This window comes from Arvicanthis niloticus, chromosome X, assembly GCF_011762505.2.
Source record: "Arvicanthis niloticus isolate mArvNil1 chromosome X, mArvNil1.pat.X, whole genome shotgun sequence".
Classification (NCBI taxonomy): Eukaryota; Metazoa; Chordata; class Mammalia; order Rodentia; family Muridae; genus Arvicanthis; species Arvicanthis niloticus.
In genome coordinates this window covers 128,183,784-128,201,539 of record NC_047679.1, presented here as the reverse complement: position 1 = coordinate 128,201,539, position 17,756 = coordinate 128,183,784, and the positions used below count along the sequence as shown (strand labels likewise).

The following is a 17,756-nucleotide window of genomic DNA, read 5'->3' as shown; positions in this document are numbered from 1 at the left end:
CCTTAAAGACTGGACTTGAGGGATCTCAGGCAGGAGGCAAGTGCCTGACCTGTAGGTACAGCTTTTCACCAGCTCCCCATGTGACCTTAGACAATTCCCCTGACCTGTCCCCATCAGTTGATTACCAGGGCTTCTTCCATCTGTAATGTTTGTTCTTTACTCTGTTCTTTACCTTTGCTTAGCCCAGCAGACTGGAATTGAATAGGCTTGTCAGGAAAGTCACCATAACTCAGCCAGCCAATTTCCACTGTGCCTTGGCCCACCTGGGCAATGGTATTGTGTTCTAGTAGTCAGTACCTCATTGATATAAGTAGGAGGGTGTATTGGCTGGTTTTCTGTCAATTTGACACAATTAGAGTCATCAGAGAGGAAGGAGCCTCAGTTGAGGAAATGCCTCCATGAGATCCAGCTGTAAGGCATTTTCTCAATTAGTGATCAAAGGGGAGGGCTCAGTTCATGTGGGTGGTGGTCCTGGGTTCTATAAGAAAGCAGGCTGAGCAAGCTATGGGCAACAATCTAGTAAGCAACATCTCTCTATAGCCTCTGCATCAGTTTTCTGTCTCTAGGATCTTGCCTTGCTTGAGTTCCTGTCCTGATTTCTTCCAATGATGGATTGTGATCTATAAGTGTAAGCCACTGAATAAATCCCATTCCTCTCCAACTTGCTTTTTGTTCATGGTGTTTTGTTACAGCAGCAGTGGAATCCCTAACTAAGGTGGAGGGGAGGGCTCTAATCAGAGCATATTTTCCTTTTTTTTTCTAGGTGTTTAGTGATGACCTTACCAAGACAACCATTGATAATACTGTGTCTGATCTAATTCAGATTTACATTGAGGACACAGAAATTCCCTAGGGTACTGGTCCAGGACCAGGCCTGTCTAAAGAAGCCCAGGATGGTTGGCTGCCTGAGGATGGTGCTACCACACCACTGTGACAGCCAGACCCCAGAAAACCAGCTGAGGGGACTGGGTGTGCTGTGGGAGATGGACATGCTGCCACATGTTGTCCCCAGCAGCCCTGGTCTAGATGATGTTGGGACTTGCCTCCAGCTAGGTAGACTAGAGCTTACAGGAAGGTGGCTGCCTCGAGGCAGCAGACTTTGCTTTAGCCTACTGAAAAGACTCAACTGCAATTGAAGTGTGATGTCATTGACAGGCACGTCAAAAGAACAGATGGGACTGTATCCCTAGGGATTTTTAAAAGCCAGATTTATAGAAAATATGAGTGTGTAACATAGATGAAATTTTATTTTGTGTAATAAAAATGATGTGAATCAGCAGAAGTCCCCATCTTTGCTCTACATGTTGCACTGCCCTTGGGGTTTTTGTGTCATGATAATGTAGAGTGAGAGTCCAGGGGCATTCTCCACTATGGCACCCTTCTGATTCTTTCAGAACCTCTGGCTCTGTGGGCAATGGCAGCCTGCTGTGTGTTCCCTGGGCCTCTTGCTGGTCTTGATCTACATTCAGCATATGGAGGCCCCTTCCTCTCATGTGGTCACATAGTAAGTACACTTTGGCAAGGATTGCTTGACTTTACAAAGTGCATGTGTTATCTATTCCCAAGGTGAGGAAGCTGAAAATATCATGGCCTTCTTGGTGAGCCCATCTTACCCAGTGGCCTGGCTTTCTTATCTTAAAGTTCTTCTGTGGGTGCTAATGATAAACTCATTATGGGTTTATCATGTAAACATTTTGAGACAAGCAGTCATGAAACATTTACTGAGCAGCTGCTGTGTCCCAGTTCCTGTGTCAGCTCAGGAACATAGCCACAGAGCAACTTGACAAAACTTAACTTACTTCTGGGAGGAAGGAACCAGAGTTGACAGTGAAAGGCACAAAGGAGAAAGTAGGTCCAGTGTGTGCCTGGGTCCTGGCTTCAGGAACACACAGGCAGCACCTTCATTTATCTCTTCACTGAACACCTTTATGGGAGGAAGTTCAGGTCTTAGAAATGACCTGACAGGAATGTGGGACTGCATGTTTTGTGACTCTGAGCTCCTCTTAGTGACTTGCCTAAGTGTCTTGCTCATTACATACCTGGTCAGGTGACCTCTGGGTTCTTCTCAATACAAAAGTGGCCTCTTGACACTATATCTGGTGTGGAGAGACTCTTCAAGAGGTATGTAGAAAAGGGCTAGGCCTCTAACGTTCCCTCTGGGAGTGCTCACAGTGGTGCGCCTAACAGAAGCCCCCTAGGTCCCATTGCCACCAATCCTGAGACACTGTTGACCTGCTTTGGGAGGTACAGGCCACCCTTCCAGGTAATGGGATGGAGGGGTGTGCAGCCACCTTTTTCAGCTGTCCGTACTTCTGTCCTTTCCATGTAGTCCTCAGCTCCTCACAGGCTGTTTGAAGGATGCTTGCTCTGTCACCCGTTCCACATCTCATGCATTCTTATCTTTTCTGTCTTAGCCTTTAACCTGAATGACTGGTTGCTATAAACTGTACAAATGGATCTACCTGAGTCCCACTGTTACAAGAATGCCCCTTTTCCACTTTACCTATCCAGTGTGGCCGGGACTCCTGGAGGAGACCTGTGGTAGGCCCAGGGCCTAGGGCATGGGCTCTGAGCATAGAGTGAGGGGCTGAAATTTAGCCTGTCTTTCTGCAGTCTGCTGTTTTCAAGTTCCTTGCCTGACCTGTTTTGAGCATTGACTGCCCTGCCCCTCCCCCTCCCCTACACCGAGCTTAAACAGACTTTCAGGACAGATATTTTACTCTTGGTTTCTTTCTTTTCTTCTCTTCTCTTCTCTTCTCTTCTCTTCTCTTCTCTTCTCTTCTCTTCTCTTCTCCTTTCTTTCTTTCTTTCTTTCTTTCTTTCTTTCTTTCTTTCTTTTTTTCTACTCTTGGTTTCTTTTATCTTCCCTGACAGGCCTTTGAGCTCCCTGTCCCAGGCTCAGCCTCCAGTGATGATCCCTGGGCCCACATTTGTACTTGTTTCTTGTTGTATCATAGAGCTCTACCTCAGCCCTACACCCATCTTGATGCTTTGAGGTCATCTGTCCTACAAAACGTGTTTTCTCAGCTCTCAGAAGGCAGAACCCTTCCCTTGGAATAGCAGTGGTGGAAGGTGAGGCCCTAACGAGGGCTCTGTGTGCTCCACTTTTCTTCTCAGGGCCTCTTCAGAACACAGTGCAGGATAGTTGATAAAGCTCTGCAGGGGTTGGAACAGGCACCCCTCCTATTGAGAGTGCCCCATACAGTGCACAGCACCTAGAAACCTGAGATTTCCTTTCCCACTGGTTATCAGCAGTTCCCCTCTCTCCTTGGGACTCAGTTTCTACTTTGTAAATTGAGCTGGTTGTACCAGATAACCTGACTGTGACTGCTATTTTAGAATCCTCCCATGTGCTGTGTGCCTGTCAAATTGCCCAGAAGTCTTGCTGGCCTGACTTGGTGTTATTTGTGTGCTGACCTCTGGGCCTGTCAGCTCAGTGGTTGTCTTTTGGCCCATGGGACAGTAAGCATAAGGGCTCATTTCTAGGCCTTATGAAATTAAAGACATTGTTATAATCTGGGTCTTTTGGATTTATTTTTTACTTCCTGTTGCCAAGGGTTTTGTAAACAGAATAGTGGAGATTAAAAAAATTGCAGTCTTTCATCTCCTTTATTTTAGGTTTAAAAGGTCAGCAATGACAGACTGAGATAAGATATTCTAGAGCCCAAAGCTTCTAGGATCAAGTGGTACAGAACATATCTTAGAGCATAGTGATAAGTGGCCAAGTCTTACTTAGCCCACGAACCCAATGGAATGAGGAGAAGGACAACCAGGTCCTGGGAATTTCCTGGCCCCTTTCTTCCTAGCTATGGTGCATTGAGTTGTGTTTCTCTTAAGATCTGTCCATGTCCTCGCCCTGAAATCAAGCTAAGTGAGGCCACTATGGTGGGCTCTGATCCACAAACCACTGTCCTTGTAAGAGAAGAGACATAGGCAGATGAAGGGACAAGGCGACATGAAGGAAGGCAGAAGTAGAGGAAAGGATCTATAAATCCAGTAATAATAATAAATAATAATAATAAATGGTAACACCAGAAAACAAAAGAAAGGTCTGGAACACATTCTCCTCACGAACCCTCAGAGGAAGCTTGGCCTTGCTAATGCCTTGATTTTGGACTTTGAGCATCTAGAACAGTAAGAGGATACATTTCTCTTGGTTTTTTTCCTGCCTATTATGAAGTATTTCAAAACAGCCCCAAGACATACAGACCTTCCTCCAATTCCCCAAGCTCTTGCTGTTGTAGTATGTTCACGCTCCTAGCCATTTGACTAAGGGCACATTCATGCTTTATGGGCAGCATCACATCTTATCTCTTCATGTGGAGCCAGTTGTGTTGATATTGAATCTGTCTTGTCTAGACTTTCTTAGCCTTATGACTCAAGCTGTGCTGCTTGCCATTCTGCTGTTGAAGCAGAGGCTTAAGGGATCTTTGGAACCATGGTTCTTCTTTTTGACACTTGCCCTGGAAAATTGTCTTCTGGTGCTAATAAATATAAAAGGACACTGTGTGTATTAGAGGAATAGAAATACCATGAAGATGGCCTCCTGAAAGGTGTGTTGCTAGGACTTGCTGTTCCTTCAGGGACCCTGAGTGAGGTTTCCAACAGTCAGGAACTCCAGCTCCAGGGAATCTGATGCCCTCTTCTGACCTTCACAAGCACTGAACATGCATGCCCATACACATAGCCACATCAATAGAAATAAATCTTAAAGAAAATAGAAATATCATGATGAAAAGGTGAGGAAGATGTGTTGAGTGCTGTGACCATGTTGTTCATTTTAAGGCCCAGCCACAGAATTATTTATGTAGCTATTCCTGGCCCAAAGGGGGTGCTACAGAACATGGATGTCTATACATAGGCATTCAAGGGGGTCTGGAGAAGGTAGAAAAGAGGCATTAAGAGTGAGAATGAAATTCTGGGCTTCATTTCTGTGGCTTTAGGACAGAGGAAGTCAATAATAAGAAATCGGGCACACTGGTGATGAGGATGTAAAATGCACACACAGAGAGTCAGCCATTCACACCTTTATATATATGAACATCTCTCTCTGTGTGTATACATTAAATACAACAAGCTCCAGCAACCTTGTGGCTGGGTATATATCAATTCCAGAAGAAAACCAGTCTCAAAGAGCAGTTTGTGTACCCAGGTTCACAGTAGCAATAGTCACAATGTCTAAAATGTGGGAGCAGTGCAAGCATTTCTGATTACATGGCTAAACACAGTATGTCTGTGCAAGCAATGGAATATTATCCAGACTTAAAGAAGAACTGAAGGTTGACATCTGCTAGAGCATGGATGACCTTTCAGGATATGATGCTCAGTGAAATAAGCCAGTCATAAAAGGACAAATACTTCTCTCATCCTACTTCTTAGAGAGACCGTATATGAGAATGTTGCAGCCAGATTTGCCAACAGACAATAGAATAGGGGAATGGGGAAGAGAAGTGGGAAGTTGGTGGTAAATGGCATGGAGTTCAAGTTTGAAAAGCTGAAAAAGTTCAGAAGACAGAATTGTTACAACTCTCCCACTGACCCATGCAAGGACAATGGCTTTACCTGGTCAAACCAGCCACTGGGAAGCAGCACAGGTGAAGTAACTCTTGCCTACAGGGTCAGTGCTCTTTCTGGACATAGAATTCATCAGGGCAGCAGGCACAGGGGAGGCCATGCCTGTAGCTTCTCCTTCCCTGGCTCAATGGCATGCAGACACCTTTGTTTGGCTCCATATGGGAAGTTACCAAATAATAAATTACACATGTGACTCAGACCCATTCATTTTTTTTTATACACAAAAATTTTGGTCTATTCTTTAAATTAGGAAATTCAACTACAGATTTTAATTTATTATGCATCTGTGGTCTTCCTCATTAAGATATTTTGTTCATCTTTATAACAGGCAGATAAAAATGTAAAACATATTTATGAACTGAACACAGTTGACCAAGCCATTCCATATAGTATAATGCTTTATAAAGAGAAGCTTCTGATGAGACAGATCTCTTGGCCTGAAGACTGTACAAGAACCAGAACAGATAATGTGGGTTCCCAGGGCCTTTTCTGAACCCCACAGCTCAGCACAAAGGCAGCCTGGATATCACACAATTGACACTGACATCAGGCAACTTTACACAGCATCATCGAGGGTTGGCTTTTTAATACATAGTGGCCATTTGCTCTATGTGTATGTCTACAACAGAGGATGACAAGAAGCCCATGAGCATAGCTGGACACAGCTGACCCGCTTCAATCACAATACTCCACATTTTGATTACTTATTGAAGAACACAAAGACCCTCAGCAAACCAAGTTGCCCTTTTACTGTGGTGGTTTAAACAAGGACATCAGGGAACAATTTACAAATGGGAAACATTCTCAATATGCCCTTTTGAAAAAAGGGATGGCTTTATGTAATTTGTAGCTGGCATTTTAAAGTGGAGTTTTCTTGTAATCAAAATTCTTTTGCCCGAGATGTGACTACTCCTGCTCAGGGGTGACATGGCATTGGTGTGACCAGTGGGAACATAGCAAGGTTTCCACTTGACTTTTTTGTGGATTCCAGAAAGCTGAGACAAGCTTTTAGTGGGGTAGTGTGGGAGGGAGTGGGGCAAACACAGCTCCTGTCCATCTCTCAATTCATACCTGTCTCTTGGCAGACAAACCTTGAGCTCAAGTGACAGGTGTATGTGGGAGTGGAGTGAGATTCTAGACATTTTCCTGGAAAGTGTGACATCCATAAGTTTAGAAGGTGAAGAAACCTCAACGGCAGGATGCTATCCATTTCATCTCTGTTATAGTGGGCATCCAGATTCAGGACCTAGGAGCATAGAGAGGGTCAGCTTTCCACTAGGAAGGGATTCATCAGCCTGAGCTTCCCTGGCAGGGCAGCAGATATTAGACCTCTTTCCTCCGCCTTCACTCAGGTTATCACTCTTTCTAGGAAAACAGGCTTGGCACAATGGGTACCCACACTGCTGGGACACACTCCTGGGAGAAAATGTCTCAGGATCCCCAGACCTGGCTTTCCTAGTCTTATCTGTCTAGGTGGACCCAAGGTCTGCTGACTGACCCCATGCTCAGTCCCCACGGGCCCAGAAGAGGCAATAGCCAGAAGAGAACAATGGCAGCAGTGAAGGCTACTTTCCCAAAACGTTCTGTTTCTATACTTCTGCCTTCTGGGTTGGATTTGCCCAGTGGGCAAGAAGACCTGGGCTGGAAGCATGCTTTGGTGGGCGACACACCCATGCCCTCGCAGACAATGAGGTGATCCAGTAAGTACTTGCTGTCATTTGCCAAAGCACATAGTACAAGTCCAGAGGAATGACAGTGATGAACCTGGACTGTCCTTGCCTGGCATCTGTCTCTGCTCCATTACAGCTCTTCCTAGAGTTCATCATGTTTTTAAAGTTGGAGTACAGAAACAGAAAGCTGCCAGCCAAAAATTAAGGTGTTGGAAATGAAGTGGAAAGAAGCCAAAACCAAAACTTGATTTGCTGTGCCCTGGAGGGGACCACTGTCATCAATGCTTTGGTATTTTCCTTTTAAATAAAAATGCCATTGAAAAGTCCTTCTCCTCTACAGGTAGAGGTCTCAAAGTGCAAATGTTCTAAGTGCAAGGTCTTGCACAACACTCCCCAGACTGCTTCTTCTGTAATCTCAGCAGAGTCAGGTATGGAGATCCTTGGGTCAGGGACTCCGGAGGGAATGTTCTTGCAGTCGTGTTCCCTGAAAAGAACCTTGCTACTTCAAAAATGAAACTTCAAATGGGAAATGCCTGGTGAGAATAGAAATATCATGCCAATAAATAGTTCCTTATTTTTTAAATATGAATTTTGCCATATATGTGTATATGTATATAGACACACACACACACATACATATAGACACACGCACACACATGCGTTCTGCAGATGGGTCTTGTGTGCTTTGCAGTAGAAGGTACTTTTACAGGTGGCTCCCTCTGGTGGCCTGTCTGCACAATGACCTTCTTCTTGGTTTTGTTATACTTTTTTTTTCTTCTTTTTTAAATTTGGGTATAGCAAAGCTCCAAATAGGCTCAGCTAGCCCCTACCGCATTGCACAGCCCAAATGGTGAACACATGGTGAAACTAGTGTTCATTAAAAAAAGAAGCATCAGTAGAAAAATGGTGGTAAGCGTATCTTGTCTCATGCTCTTTTTCCATCACATTGGGTGAAGAAACTCCCTTCCTCCCTTTTTCTTCTTTTTCATTCCCCCACCTCCTGGGAACCTAGGAAGAAGCCTAGTGGGCTATGCCCTTTTTGAATGCAATTGGCTTCTTGCAAATACCATTCACTTCCTAAAGTCTTTAGCCATGTTAGTTATTTCCCTCTTTGGCAGGTGCATGGGTTCCCCTCTCTGGGTGCATGTGTGACTGCATATGTGTGTGTGTGTGTGTGTGTGTGTGTGTGTGTGTGTGTGTGTGTGTGTGTTTGTATGTGTGTACACACACATGCTGAGAGAAGTTCTGGTTAGAGGGATGTCTCCATGCTGTGGAGTGGGCTCCCGGGCCTGGAAGAGAATGCTGAAGAGGTAGCTGACTTGGTGGCATGCGTGGTCAGGTAGATGCCTCTGTCTATGGCGTTGTTGTTCTGGTTAGGAGGTGGGGGAGGTGGGGCCCTCAGGCGCTCTTCGTTCTCATCCACATCTGTGTCATCGATGAGCGGGATATTGTGGGTGTAGTCATTGATCAAAAACTCGGGTGTTGCCATGAAGTTATGGATGCAACTCTTGGATTCTGGCTTCTCCAGGCCTTCATAAAGTGAGCTACGGAATGCTTTCACCACCCGGATCTGAAGTAGAGGGGGAGGAACAGAGCAGAGCCCACATGGAGGAAGGGAAGGGAAGGGAAGGGAAAGGAAGGGAAGGGAAGGGAAGGGAAGGGAAGGGAAGGGAAGGGAAGGGAAGGGAAGGGAAGGGAAGGAAGGGAAGAGGAGAGGGGAGAGGAAAAGGGAGGGAGAAGAAAGGAGAGGAGACAGTCAATAGCTGGTTGGTGTTGGAAAGTTGTGCCCACGTCAGTAGCTGGCACAGTGCATGATGATTATTTACACGCTGGGGGACTTATAGGGAGTGAGATGGCTTTGATAGACTGTGGTAAGGGTTTACAGGTCTGGGCTTTCATGTTGAAAACATCCCTGACCAGGGTAGTTATCCTGAAATAATGGGCTTATGCCTGTTCCCTTCCTGGTCCTTGCCCTGGGAACAGGACTGGTTTAGGTGGCATCTGAGGTCTTTGCTCAATATGAATTCCAATGTGGTAAAAGACAAATATACTGAGATTCTCCAAAGTATGTGCCGGTGGCCATTTCTGCACGTACATTTTTTAGTCCTTCCTTCAGGGGCATACCATACACTTGAATTACCATTTTGAAAACTTCTCAAGCCTCTCTAACACTGTTCCTGCCTGTTACTCTTTTACTTTACCAGAAGCTCTGAAATCACTTTCTGTACTGCTTCTTTGCCTTGGGATGTCCCAGCTTTGTCCTGTCCCTCTTATTCTTATTTTTTATCTACATCTTTGTATAGTGCTAGAAAGCTATATAGGGATTATGACACCATCTCTTTCTCAGAGCTCTGGGTCTAAGAGCCCACTGGCCCTAACCTGGAGGCCAAGACTGAAAATGGCCACACTTGGATTTGCATGTATCAAGCCTATTCCTATTCAGCTGTTTTGGTCTACCAGTTATCCTCATGGTCTTCTTCTAGCTCTGGATCATAGATACATGTGTCTCATTGGGTCTCATTAGATACTTGGTGTCCTCAGCATCCCCCTTTGCAATCTATCCTTCTGTCTGCTTTCTCCCAGACTATCCGTATCCTTTCCTCCTCTTTGAGCTTCTATTCAAACAGCCCTGTGCTTGTCCACATGCTATTTGTCCACCCAACTCTTGTTTTCAATTCACATCAGTATTATATTCTCCAAGGAAGTGCTTCCCATAATACTTGGACCTTCCCACCACTATGGCCAGGTGCCCTGAATCAAACTCACATCCCCTCCAGCCCCCTGCACCTACTGCAGGGCAGTGCTTTTAGAACTTGCCTGAGAATCAGCTTGTCCCTCCTCTGGATTTCCATGTTCACTCACACACTCCAGTCTCATCTTTTCAAGCCACAGAGAAGCTGCCTCTCTGATCTCTCCCTGGCCCCACATGCTGGATTCCTTCATGATTTTGAAACCAGAGGTCAATGAATAGGCTTCTGCTAGATCTCACACAGGCCAGTACCAGAAGAGCTGCCTGTATCAACTGTCCCTAGAAACAAAGCTAGCCATCATGGCCTCCAGATAGTGGACAGGACAGTAGAAGGACTACCAGGAGGACAACTTGGTCCAGTTAGTTCCTTCCTGTGTGAGGCAGTGGGCACTTTATAACTTCTAAATCATTTCAAGGAGGTAGGATTTAGTTTTCATGGTTTCAGCAATGTGTCTGTAAGCTCTGGCCAAAAGGTGAATGAACCCTGGATCTCTTCTGGTTTTGTAAATAAAGTTTATTGGCACGCTGCCATGCCCATTCATCTGTGCACTGTCTGTGGCTGCTGTCATGTGTTACAAGGGTAGGTTGTGCAGTTGCAGCAGAGAGTTGGCTTGAGAAGCTAACTGTGTTTACTTGGTGATCCTTTATAGGAACAGTTGACAATGAATTACTCAGACTACAATGTATCCCTTTCAGCTCTCTAGTTAGGACCTTAGGGGTGACAACTCAGCCAGGTCGAGCACAGTGCTGATAAATCACAGTCTTTGGAATGCAAAGGAGTCAAAAGGCTCTAGAAAATTGGGGTTTCCTAAATCCACATCTGAGATCCAGTTCAGATTTTTTTTTTTGTTAGATTGTGGATGGTTAGCTGTTCTTTAGGCCACTATTCTCAGACTGGTTGCTTAAATAGGGTTAACATAGAAATTGAAAGCTATCACCAATTTTAATGAGAAGTAAATAATTCAATGTCAATGTTGCTTCATCAGTTACTTTTTCTAGGGCAAGACTGGAATGGTGATACTGGGGACATCACTGAACTCCAGCTGTCCGCTACACCATCATGTCACAAAAAAGAAAAGGAGCTGCACATTATTGCCCTTGACTCTGGGAGAATCTATTAAGTCTTACAGCAATGCCCAGGTGATTGGCCTCAACATTCTCCTTAATTGGTCAGGCCAGAACCCCTGTTCAAACCTATCCATGGGTCTCACTGCAGCTGCCTCAACTCCAAAGTCCTTCCCTAAAGAAAGAAATTCAGGCCACAAGGCAACCCTCATATGCTCCTCTCTGCCTTTTTACAGTTACTACTGCTCTGGCCTATTGCATTTGCTTTTTCCTCTGCCAGATCCAAGCACAGAGCGCCCAATGTACCAGTACCTGTACATCACATGCATGCCATGTGTGAATGAGTGCAGTGCCTCTGGTTCAGAGGGCCACCCGCTCCAATGTTTTGAGTCATCTTGAGGGTAACATCTGAGAGTGAGTCAGCTCTGCTCCAGCTTCTTTCTTGCAGGCATTGAAGTCTGAGGCTGTTGATCTTAAGATTGGGCATTTTCAGCCACCTGAAGGCTGGAGGGCATAGGTACCTCCAAGGAGACTGGCTGATCCAGGCAAAGCAGCAATCTCCTGTTCTGAAAGGCAGGCCTTGTGATAGGTGCCTGCAGGCATCTCCAAGACCCTGGGATTCCTTCTTCCTGGTCTAGAGTTTGGTGTTTCTGGGTAAGCTGCAGCTAAGGATGAGTTGAGGCTATACCATCCCCCAGCCCACAGCTTGTCCTGGCCTCTTCTTGGCCTCCTGCCTGGATTTCTCACTGTTCTACACATAAAAGCTTCTCTACATCTACTCCTCCCCAAGGCATTCAACCCTCAAGACCTATCTGACCACCTAGATGCCATCAATGCTTTGAGTACCACATCCAGCCAGGTCCCCTTTACACATCCCACTCTTACTGCTCCCAGGTGCCTCCCTTGGAGGTCCACTGGAACTCTCACTCTCCCATCCTCACCACCTTCATGACCTTCTGACCAGGGTTCTAGCCAGATTTCAGAGGCATCTCACTAGCTTCTAGCCCATCCTCTTTACATACTTCACTGTCAGTTTGTCCAATGGAACCAATCCTGAAATATTTCACCAGAATTTCTGTTCTCCTCCATTACAGCCTCCATGTCCTGCCTGAAGGTTGATGATCTTGGTTTGCCTGGGGCCTCCATCCTGCCTCTCTGCCTGAGACACAGCTTCTGACTAAGGGTCTGATGACCCTATGGTTGCCTGCAACATTCCATGTCCAGATGATGTTTCCAGACTCTTTCTGGTTACTGAGTCAGGCCCTGTCATTTCCTGACCCAACTACAAATATTCTTGTAGGTGATAGAATTGGCCTGCGTGGTGAGTGAGGTGGTAAATCATGGAGCTTTAATTTATAGCCCATTTGCCTATAGCAATAAAGAATTTTTTGTTTGTTTGTTTGTTTGTTTGAGTCAGGGTCTCAGCATACAGACCAGGCTGGTTTCAAACTCCAGATCTCCTGTTTCAGCATTGCTCCCTTACCCAGTGCTGGTATGACAGGTATGCACCACCAGATCCAGCTTTGCAGGGTAATTTCACATCAAAGACTTCTCTAGGAAAGATAAGGCCTAGATTGTGGCAGAGGCTTCTGGGGGAAAACAAGGTAATCAGGTTGGTCTGAAAGAGGGTGTCTCCAATTGCTTATCACCCAAATGAGGTGCTCATCAACCTCATTCCTCAGCATGTGCTTGTTCTTACCCTGTTCCACAGTCCCATTCAGCTGTTGCCTCACTTCTGCAACCCATCATGGCTAGTGTCCCAGAAAGACTTTTGACACTTTATCTTTTGCCATGCAGTCCTTAACCAAGCAAAGTACTTGATGCTTCCTCAACCTCCCCTGACCCTTCCTTAATATCCAGGGACTTCTTCCTTAGCCTAGGTGCTCCTGTGTACCCATAGCTTCCAGTGCACCTGTCTTCCAGTTGCTCTTTCAGCTCCAGATGTGGGTGTCTGAACCATATTTCACTCTCTGATATAGTATCAGCCACCGACAATCCCACTACTTCCTCCCTTCAAATGACATCCAGAATCTCCCACTTCACACCCACCCACCAAGACTGCCACAACACCAGGCTCAAGCTGGCTGCTGCAGGGCCTTTTTTGTTTTAGTCTCCCTGTTACTGTTACAGACCTCACAGTTTATCCTCCACATAGCAGATGGTCAGTCCTTTCCAATAAAAACCTCCACCAATGCAAGGAATTACTAGCTGTATCTCTCACAGAAGCTGTATCTCTATACTTGGTTAAGTGTAGCCTTAACCAAGGGCCTGCCTTGGCCTCTCTCATTCCATCTCTTTTACTATTTCTATTCCCTGATATATTCCTCTCACAGGCCCTTGGCACTGTCGGTCTGTTCTGCCACCAAGATTCTTCCTCAGTGAGCCTCAGGGCTCCCTCCCCACCTTTTCAGTGGTCCCTCAGCACCCAATTAAATGTACCCAATCACAATTATTTTCTGTTCTGTGTCCTCTCAGTAGAAAGTAACCACTAACCCCAAGATAGGACTTTTTCAATAGAGTTCAATGGTGTCCTCAACATCCAGCGAGTACTAGGTGAGTGAGTATAAAATGTTTGGTCCAGCTTTGCTTCTCTCTGCTATGGTAGTATCACCCTTCCAAAGCTCTCTATCCACTTGGGTATAGTCAGTTAGCTGGAACTATCTGAACACCTAAGGCTACCAATCCTTACCCACGCTGAGCTGTGAGCAACACCCCCTAACCCTGGATCCATCATAGATTCTCCCACATCTACCATAGCCACCCTTTCTCTTTCCACACCAAGCTGCAGACTTAGAAAGTCTGTCTACAGCAACCTGGAACCTACAATAGTGCCCCTAACATTTTGACTGGTCTCTTCACTTCTCTTAGGAGGCCTGTGACCATGGACAGTCACTCCCTTTGCTGATCATCAGTTGCTGCCCAGAGAAAAGTCAGTGTCTCATATCCATGTAGCCTAGACAGTAGGGCATGCAGGGTAAAGGCTGCTAACCTGGCACAGGACAGGTGGAGATGTTGCAGACCAAGCTGCAGTTCATAATCTGCAGCAGAAAGGAATGAAGGATGCCCTGAGGGGTGGGAGATTTGCCCTATTGGGCTACACATGTGCTTCCCTAAGCCTTTGAGTGTATGTGTGTGGGGAGCTGTTTTGGGGGTTTTCATGTGGAGGGTAGGCTGTGGGCAGAGAGTTGAGCAAGAGTGTAGAAGCTGAAAACTATCTGAGGGTCTTGAGGGAAGGCTCATCCCGTAAAAAGAATTTTTAAAAAAAGAAGAAGAAAATAAAAAGGACAGAGAGAAAAAAAACAAGCAAAAGCTTTTGAACCATAGTGGCAAAGACAACAGTAGAAAATGTCTGACACCTCTCTTCTTTCTAATTCTTTGGCCAGAGAAAAACTTAACCTGGCCATGGCTGCCAGAGGCTGTGGGCTTGCCCATGCTCTGCCACTAAGGCTCATCTGCCTCTGTCTGAGGCTTTCTTCTCTTTACCAACTACTAGTTCAAAATCTTCTTGAGAAAAGGGATCTGTCAGGTACCTTGGCATTCTGGCCCAGTAAATGTGGAAACTGAGGAGAAGCTGACTACTTTTGCAAGTTGCTTCTTACTTTTGTGCACTTACTGCCCAGGACCATGGGAACTACCTATTGCCTTACCCTTCCAGCAGCCAAGGCTAGCTGCAGCAGCGGTGAGGGCAGGCTTGAATAAATTCCACAAGCTCTCAGCTGCTGCCCATGTGGCAGTACTCACTGCACCTACCTGCAGGGCCTCAGACCTGAGGAGTTTTGTTTAGGAATTTCTTGGAAGCTTGTTCCCCTGGGGTTTAGCCTGTAGTTTCAGAAAGGGTATGGCAGGGACCCAACTAGAGAATTGATTGATGTCTTTCCTAGTGTGGAGCCAGTGTCAAACAGCAACAACAAAAAGACTGCCAATATACTCTCCCTAGAAACCCAAGTGGGGTGATGTGGTTCAGCATTGATTAACTTCTTAAGAATGGATCAAACTTAAAACTGTGTGCCAGCTCTTTGTCAAGGTGTGGGAACATGATGAGCATGCCTTCCTGGGCTCTGGCAAACCTGCAGGGGCTCACCTGGTGGGGTTTAGCTCCCTCCCTCCAATGGGTGAAAGGTTTCTGTGTTGCAAAATCCCTTTAAAATGAGGCAACTGCTGTGGCCAGTGGTTTCCAAATTCTTCATCAGAACCTGGAAGAAGCCCTTCTGGCAATATGGTGCTCAAATCTTTGCTGGCCTGTGTCAGTCAGAAGGCATCTTATCTCTACTGAGACAGTAAACATTCGAGTATAGAGGCCCATTCCTGCTGCCTGAAGGATGAGCTGAGCTTCAATGCTGGTTGAAATGAAAGGGTCCCCAGAGTGAGCTGATGGGGGAATAATAGCCTTTGGTGCTTGGCTGCAGAGGGGCAAGGGTGTGTCTGTGTGTTCCCATGGAAAGAGACACAAAAGAATTCTTAGGCACTGGAGCCTGCAGAGAAGCTTTGGTAGTAGTGCCAGGATCCAGGCTTGCCTTTCCAAAGAGACCATGCTCCTTCTCTTCCCATTAGGAGGGAGACACATAGTGCCCTGGGTTTGCTGCTTCTTTGCAAAGCTGGATGACTGATAAACCCCTCTCTAGCTACCCTTTTGAAGTTCTTGATAATGACTAGGAGAATAAAGCCCTACAGCCTTTGTGTGTGAATATGTGGCTCAGGTGAGAAGGAGACACCCACAGGGAATAGAATTTCACAGCCTTATTGTTTCCTGAGCCATCCATCCAGGGTGGTCTCCAGGAAATGTTCTAGGTCATAAGAAATGAGGTGGCAGCCATGAGGGGGAAACAATATGTCCTGGACCCAAAGAACTACGAATGAAATGGCTGTGACAGGGATAGCCTTGAGGCAAGGCAAGGGCGGAAAAATGGCTGAGTAGGAGATCATAGCCAGCTCAGTCTGTGCAAGGGGCATGTAGGGATGAGGAGGTACTCTTGTGTCCAGAAGCAGCAGGACATAGACAGAGAAAGAGGAGAGAGGAGGGAGAGAGGGAGGCAGGGAGGAAGAGAGAGAGAGAGTCTGGACACACACAGAGAGAGTCTGGACAGAGAAGAGAGAGAGGAAGAGAGAGAGAGAGAGAGAGAGAGAGAGAGAGAGAGAGAGAGAGAAGGAACACTTGGATATAGTATGGGAAGTTAGAAAGGATGAGAAAAGCATACTGAGCCCAAAGGATCCCCTCTCCTTCTAGCTTTGGAGTTGTTCTCTGGCCTCAAATGCACAGGATGAGTGGCCTTTCTCCCTAGAGAGCCTGAGGCTCTTAGTGGGAATACCTTTCAACAGGAAGCTTCTCCAATGCCCAAGAGCCACAGCCACAGTCCTCTAGACTGAGGAGTAAAAGGCAATCTGGCCTGAAGCAAATGAAGAGGATGGAAAATTCCTCATATATGGGGCCATGCTTCTCCTTAGGAAACCATGTGACAGCTAGTCAGGACAGCTGTTGTCCAGGGGAGCTGAATCATGGCCTACACTTTGCTCTCCTTTCCAGCAGCTCTGAACCTCTGAGTTCCAAGGTGAGCAGGGTGAGCTAGTGTCCACTTTGCCAGGCCTCATTGCCTATGGGATCCTGAATAGGTCCTTGCCCCGTGGGCACCTGTCTTCTCCTAGTTTATGAGGGCTCTGGGTATAGCAATTTGTGAGAGCTCTCAGAACTCAGAAGTCAGGTTTTGAACTCTAGATGGAACTGCTATGTGGTAATAATACATTTGGCCTGTGGCTTCCAGAAGCAAATCGGGTCCCACTTGGGTTTGGCAGGTGATTCAAGCAGCATCTTCCTCCACAGTGAGTCTTTCTTAGGCTGCCTACCTTGTTTTGTTGGGACAACAGGACCCTCTTCAGAAGATGCTACCACCCACCTCTCACATCTGCTTAGGTTCCTCTGGAATAGCTTATGAACAGCAGGAGGATGGTGTCTCTCCCACTGTACTTACCAGGCACTGTTGGGATCCGAAGATGGGAAGGAAGGGAACAGATGGCCATGGAAGGAAGAAGGGAGAGAAGCAAGGTACTATGGGCCAAGGAAGAAAATAAAGACCATATTTAGAGAAGAAGTGGGAGAAATGCAGTAGGCCTCATCCAGGTAGTGGAAACACGTGAAGATGGCCCTCAGAGGCTGTTAGGCTCCAATGAGGGCTAAGACCAGCACTGTGGAAGAGGTCTGGGGGCATACATAGAAGAGACTGGTAAACTGGCCTCCAACTGAGGCAATAGATGGACAGGTAGACAGATGGGTGGACAAACAGGCAGGCAGACAGATGGATGGACAAACAAGCAGGCAGGCAGAAAGACAGACAGATAGGAGGTACAGAAAGATAACACTGAAAAATGTGTTGGAAGTCAGTGGGGAGAAAAGGGGTCATGAAGATTTGTGTATTCTATACCCACTCTTTATATTGTTCAGAGAAAGGAAGCTGTTGCTGTCCACCTGGGCATGGCCAAGGTGTGGTGGGAAGCCACGAGCCAGTCTATCCTTAACTGATTTGGTATAGCATCCTGCTGGCCTCTCTGGGTAAAGTAGCCCTGAGATCCTTCTTGGTCCCATTTGGGCATGCCAGGAGCACTGGTTGCTTTCCAGAACAACAGTACATGTCCCAGCCTTTATCTGTGGCCCAGGGGTTGTACAAGCTGGAGGTGCATGTGGTTTGGAGAAGGGGTTTACGTGCGCA

At 46.3% G+C, this 17,756-nt stretch overlaps 1 protein-coding gene across 5 annotated transcripts in view; it reads right to left on the bottom strand.

The window, feature by feature from the left end:
* Nucleotides 1-6,305: 6,305 nt before the first annotated feature.
* The window catches only part of Atp2b3 (ATPase plasma membrane Ca2+ transporting 3), a 69,495-nt gene continuing 58,044 nt past the window's right edge, over nucleotides 6,306-17,756 (bottom strand). For 2 of the 5 annotated variants that reach the window (XM_034485410.2, XM_034485412.2), the window contains one exon: nucleotides 6,306-8,814. In XM_034485410.2, coding sequence (XP_034341301.1) covers nucleotides 8,494-8,814 — 321 coding nt within the window. In that variant the 3' untranslated portion in view covers nucleotides 6,306-8,493. The remainder of the gene's footprint in view (nucleotides 8,815-17,756) is intronic. The other 3 variants (XM_034485413.2, XM_076918788.1, XM_076918790.1) reach the window with 2 other exon arrangements.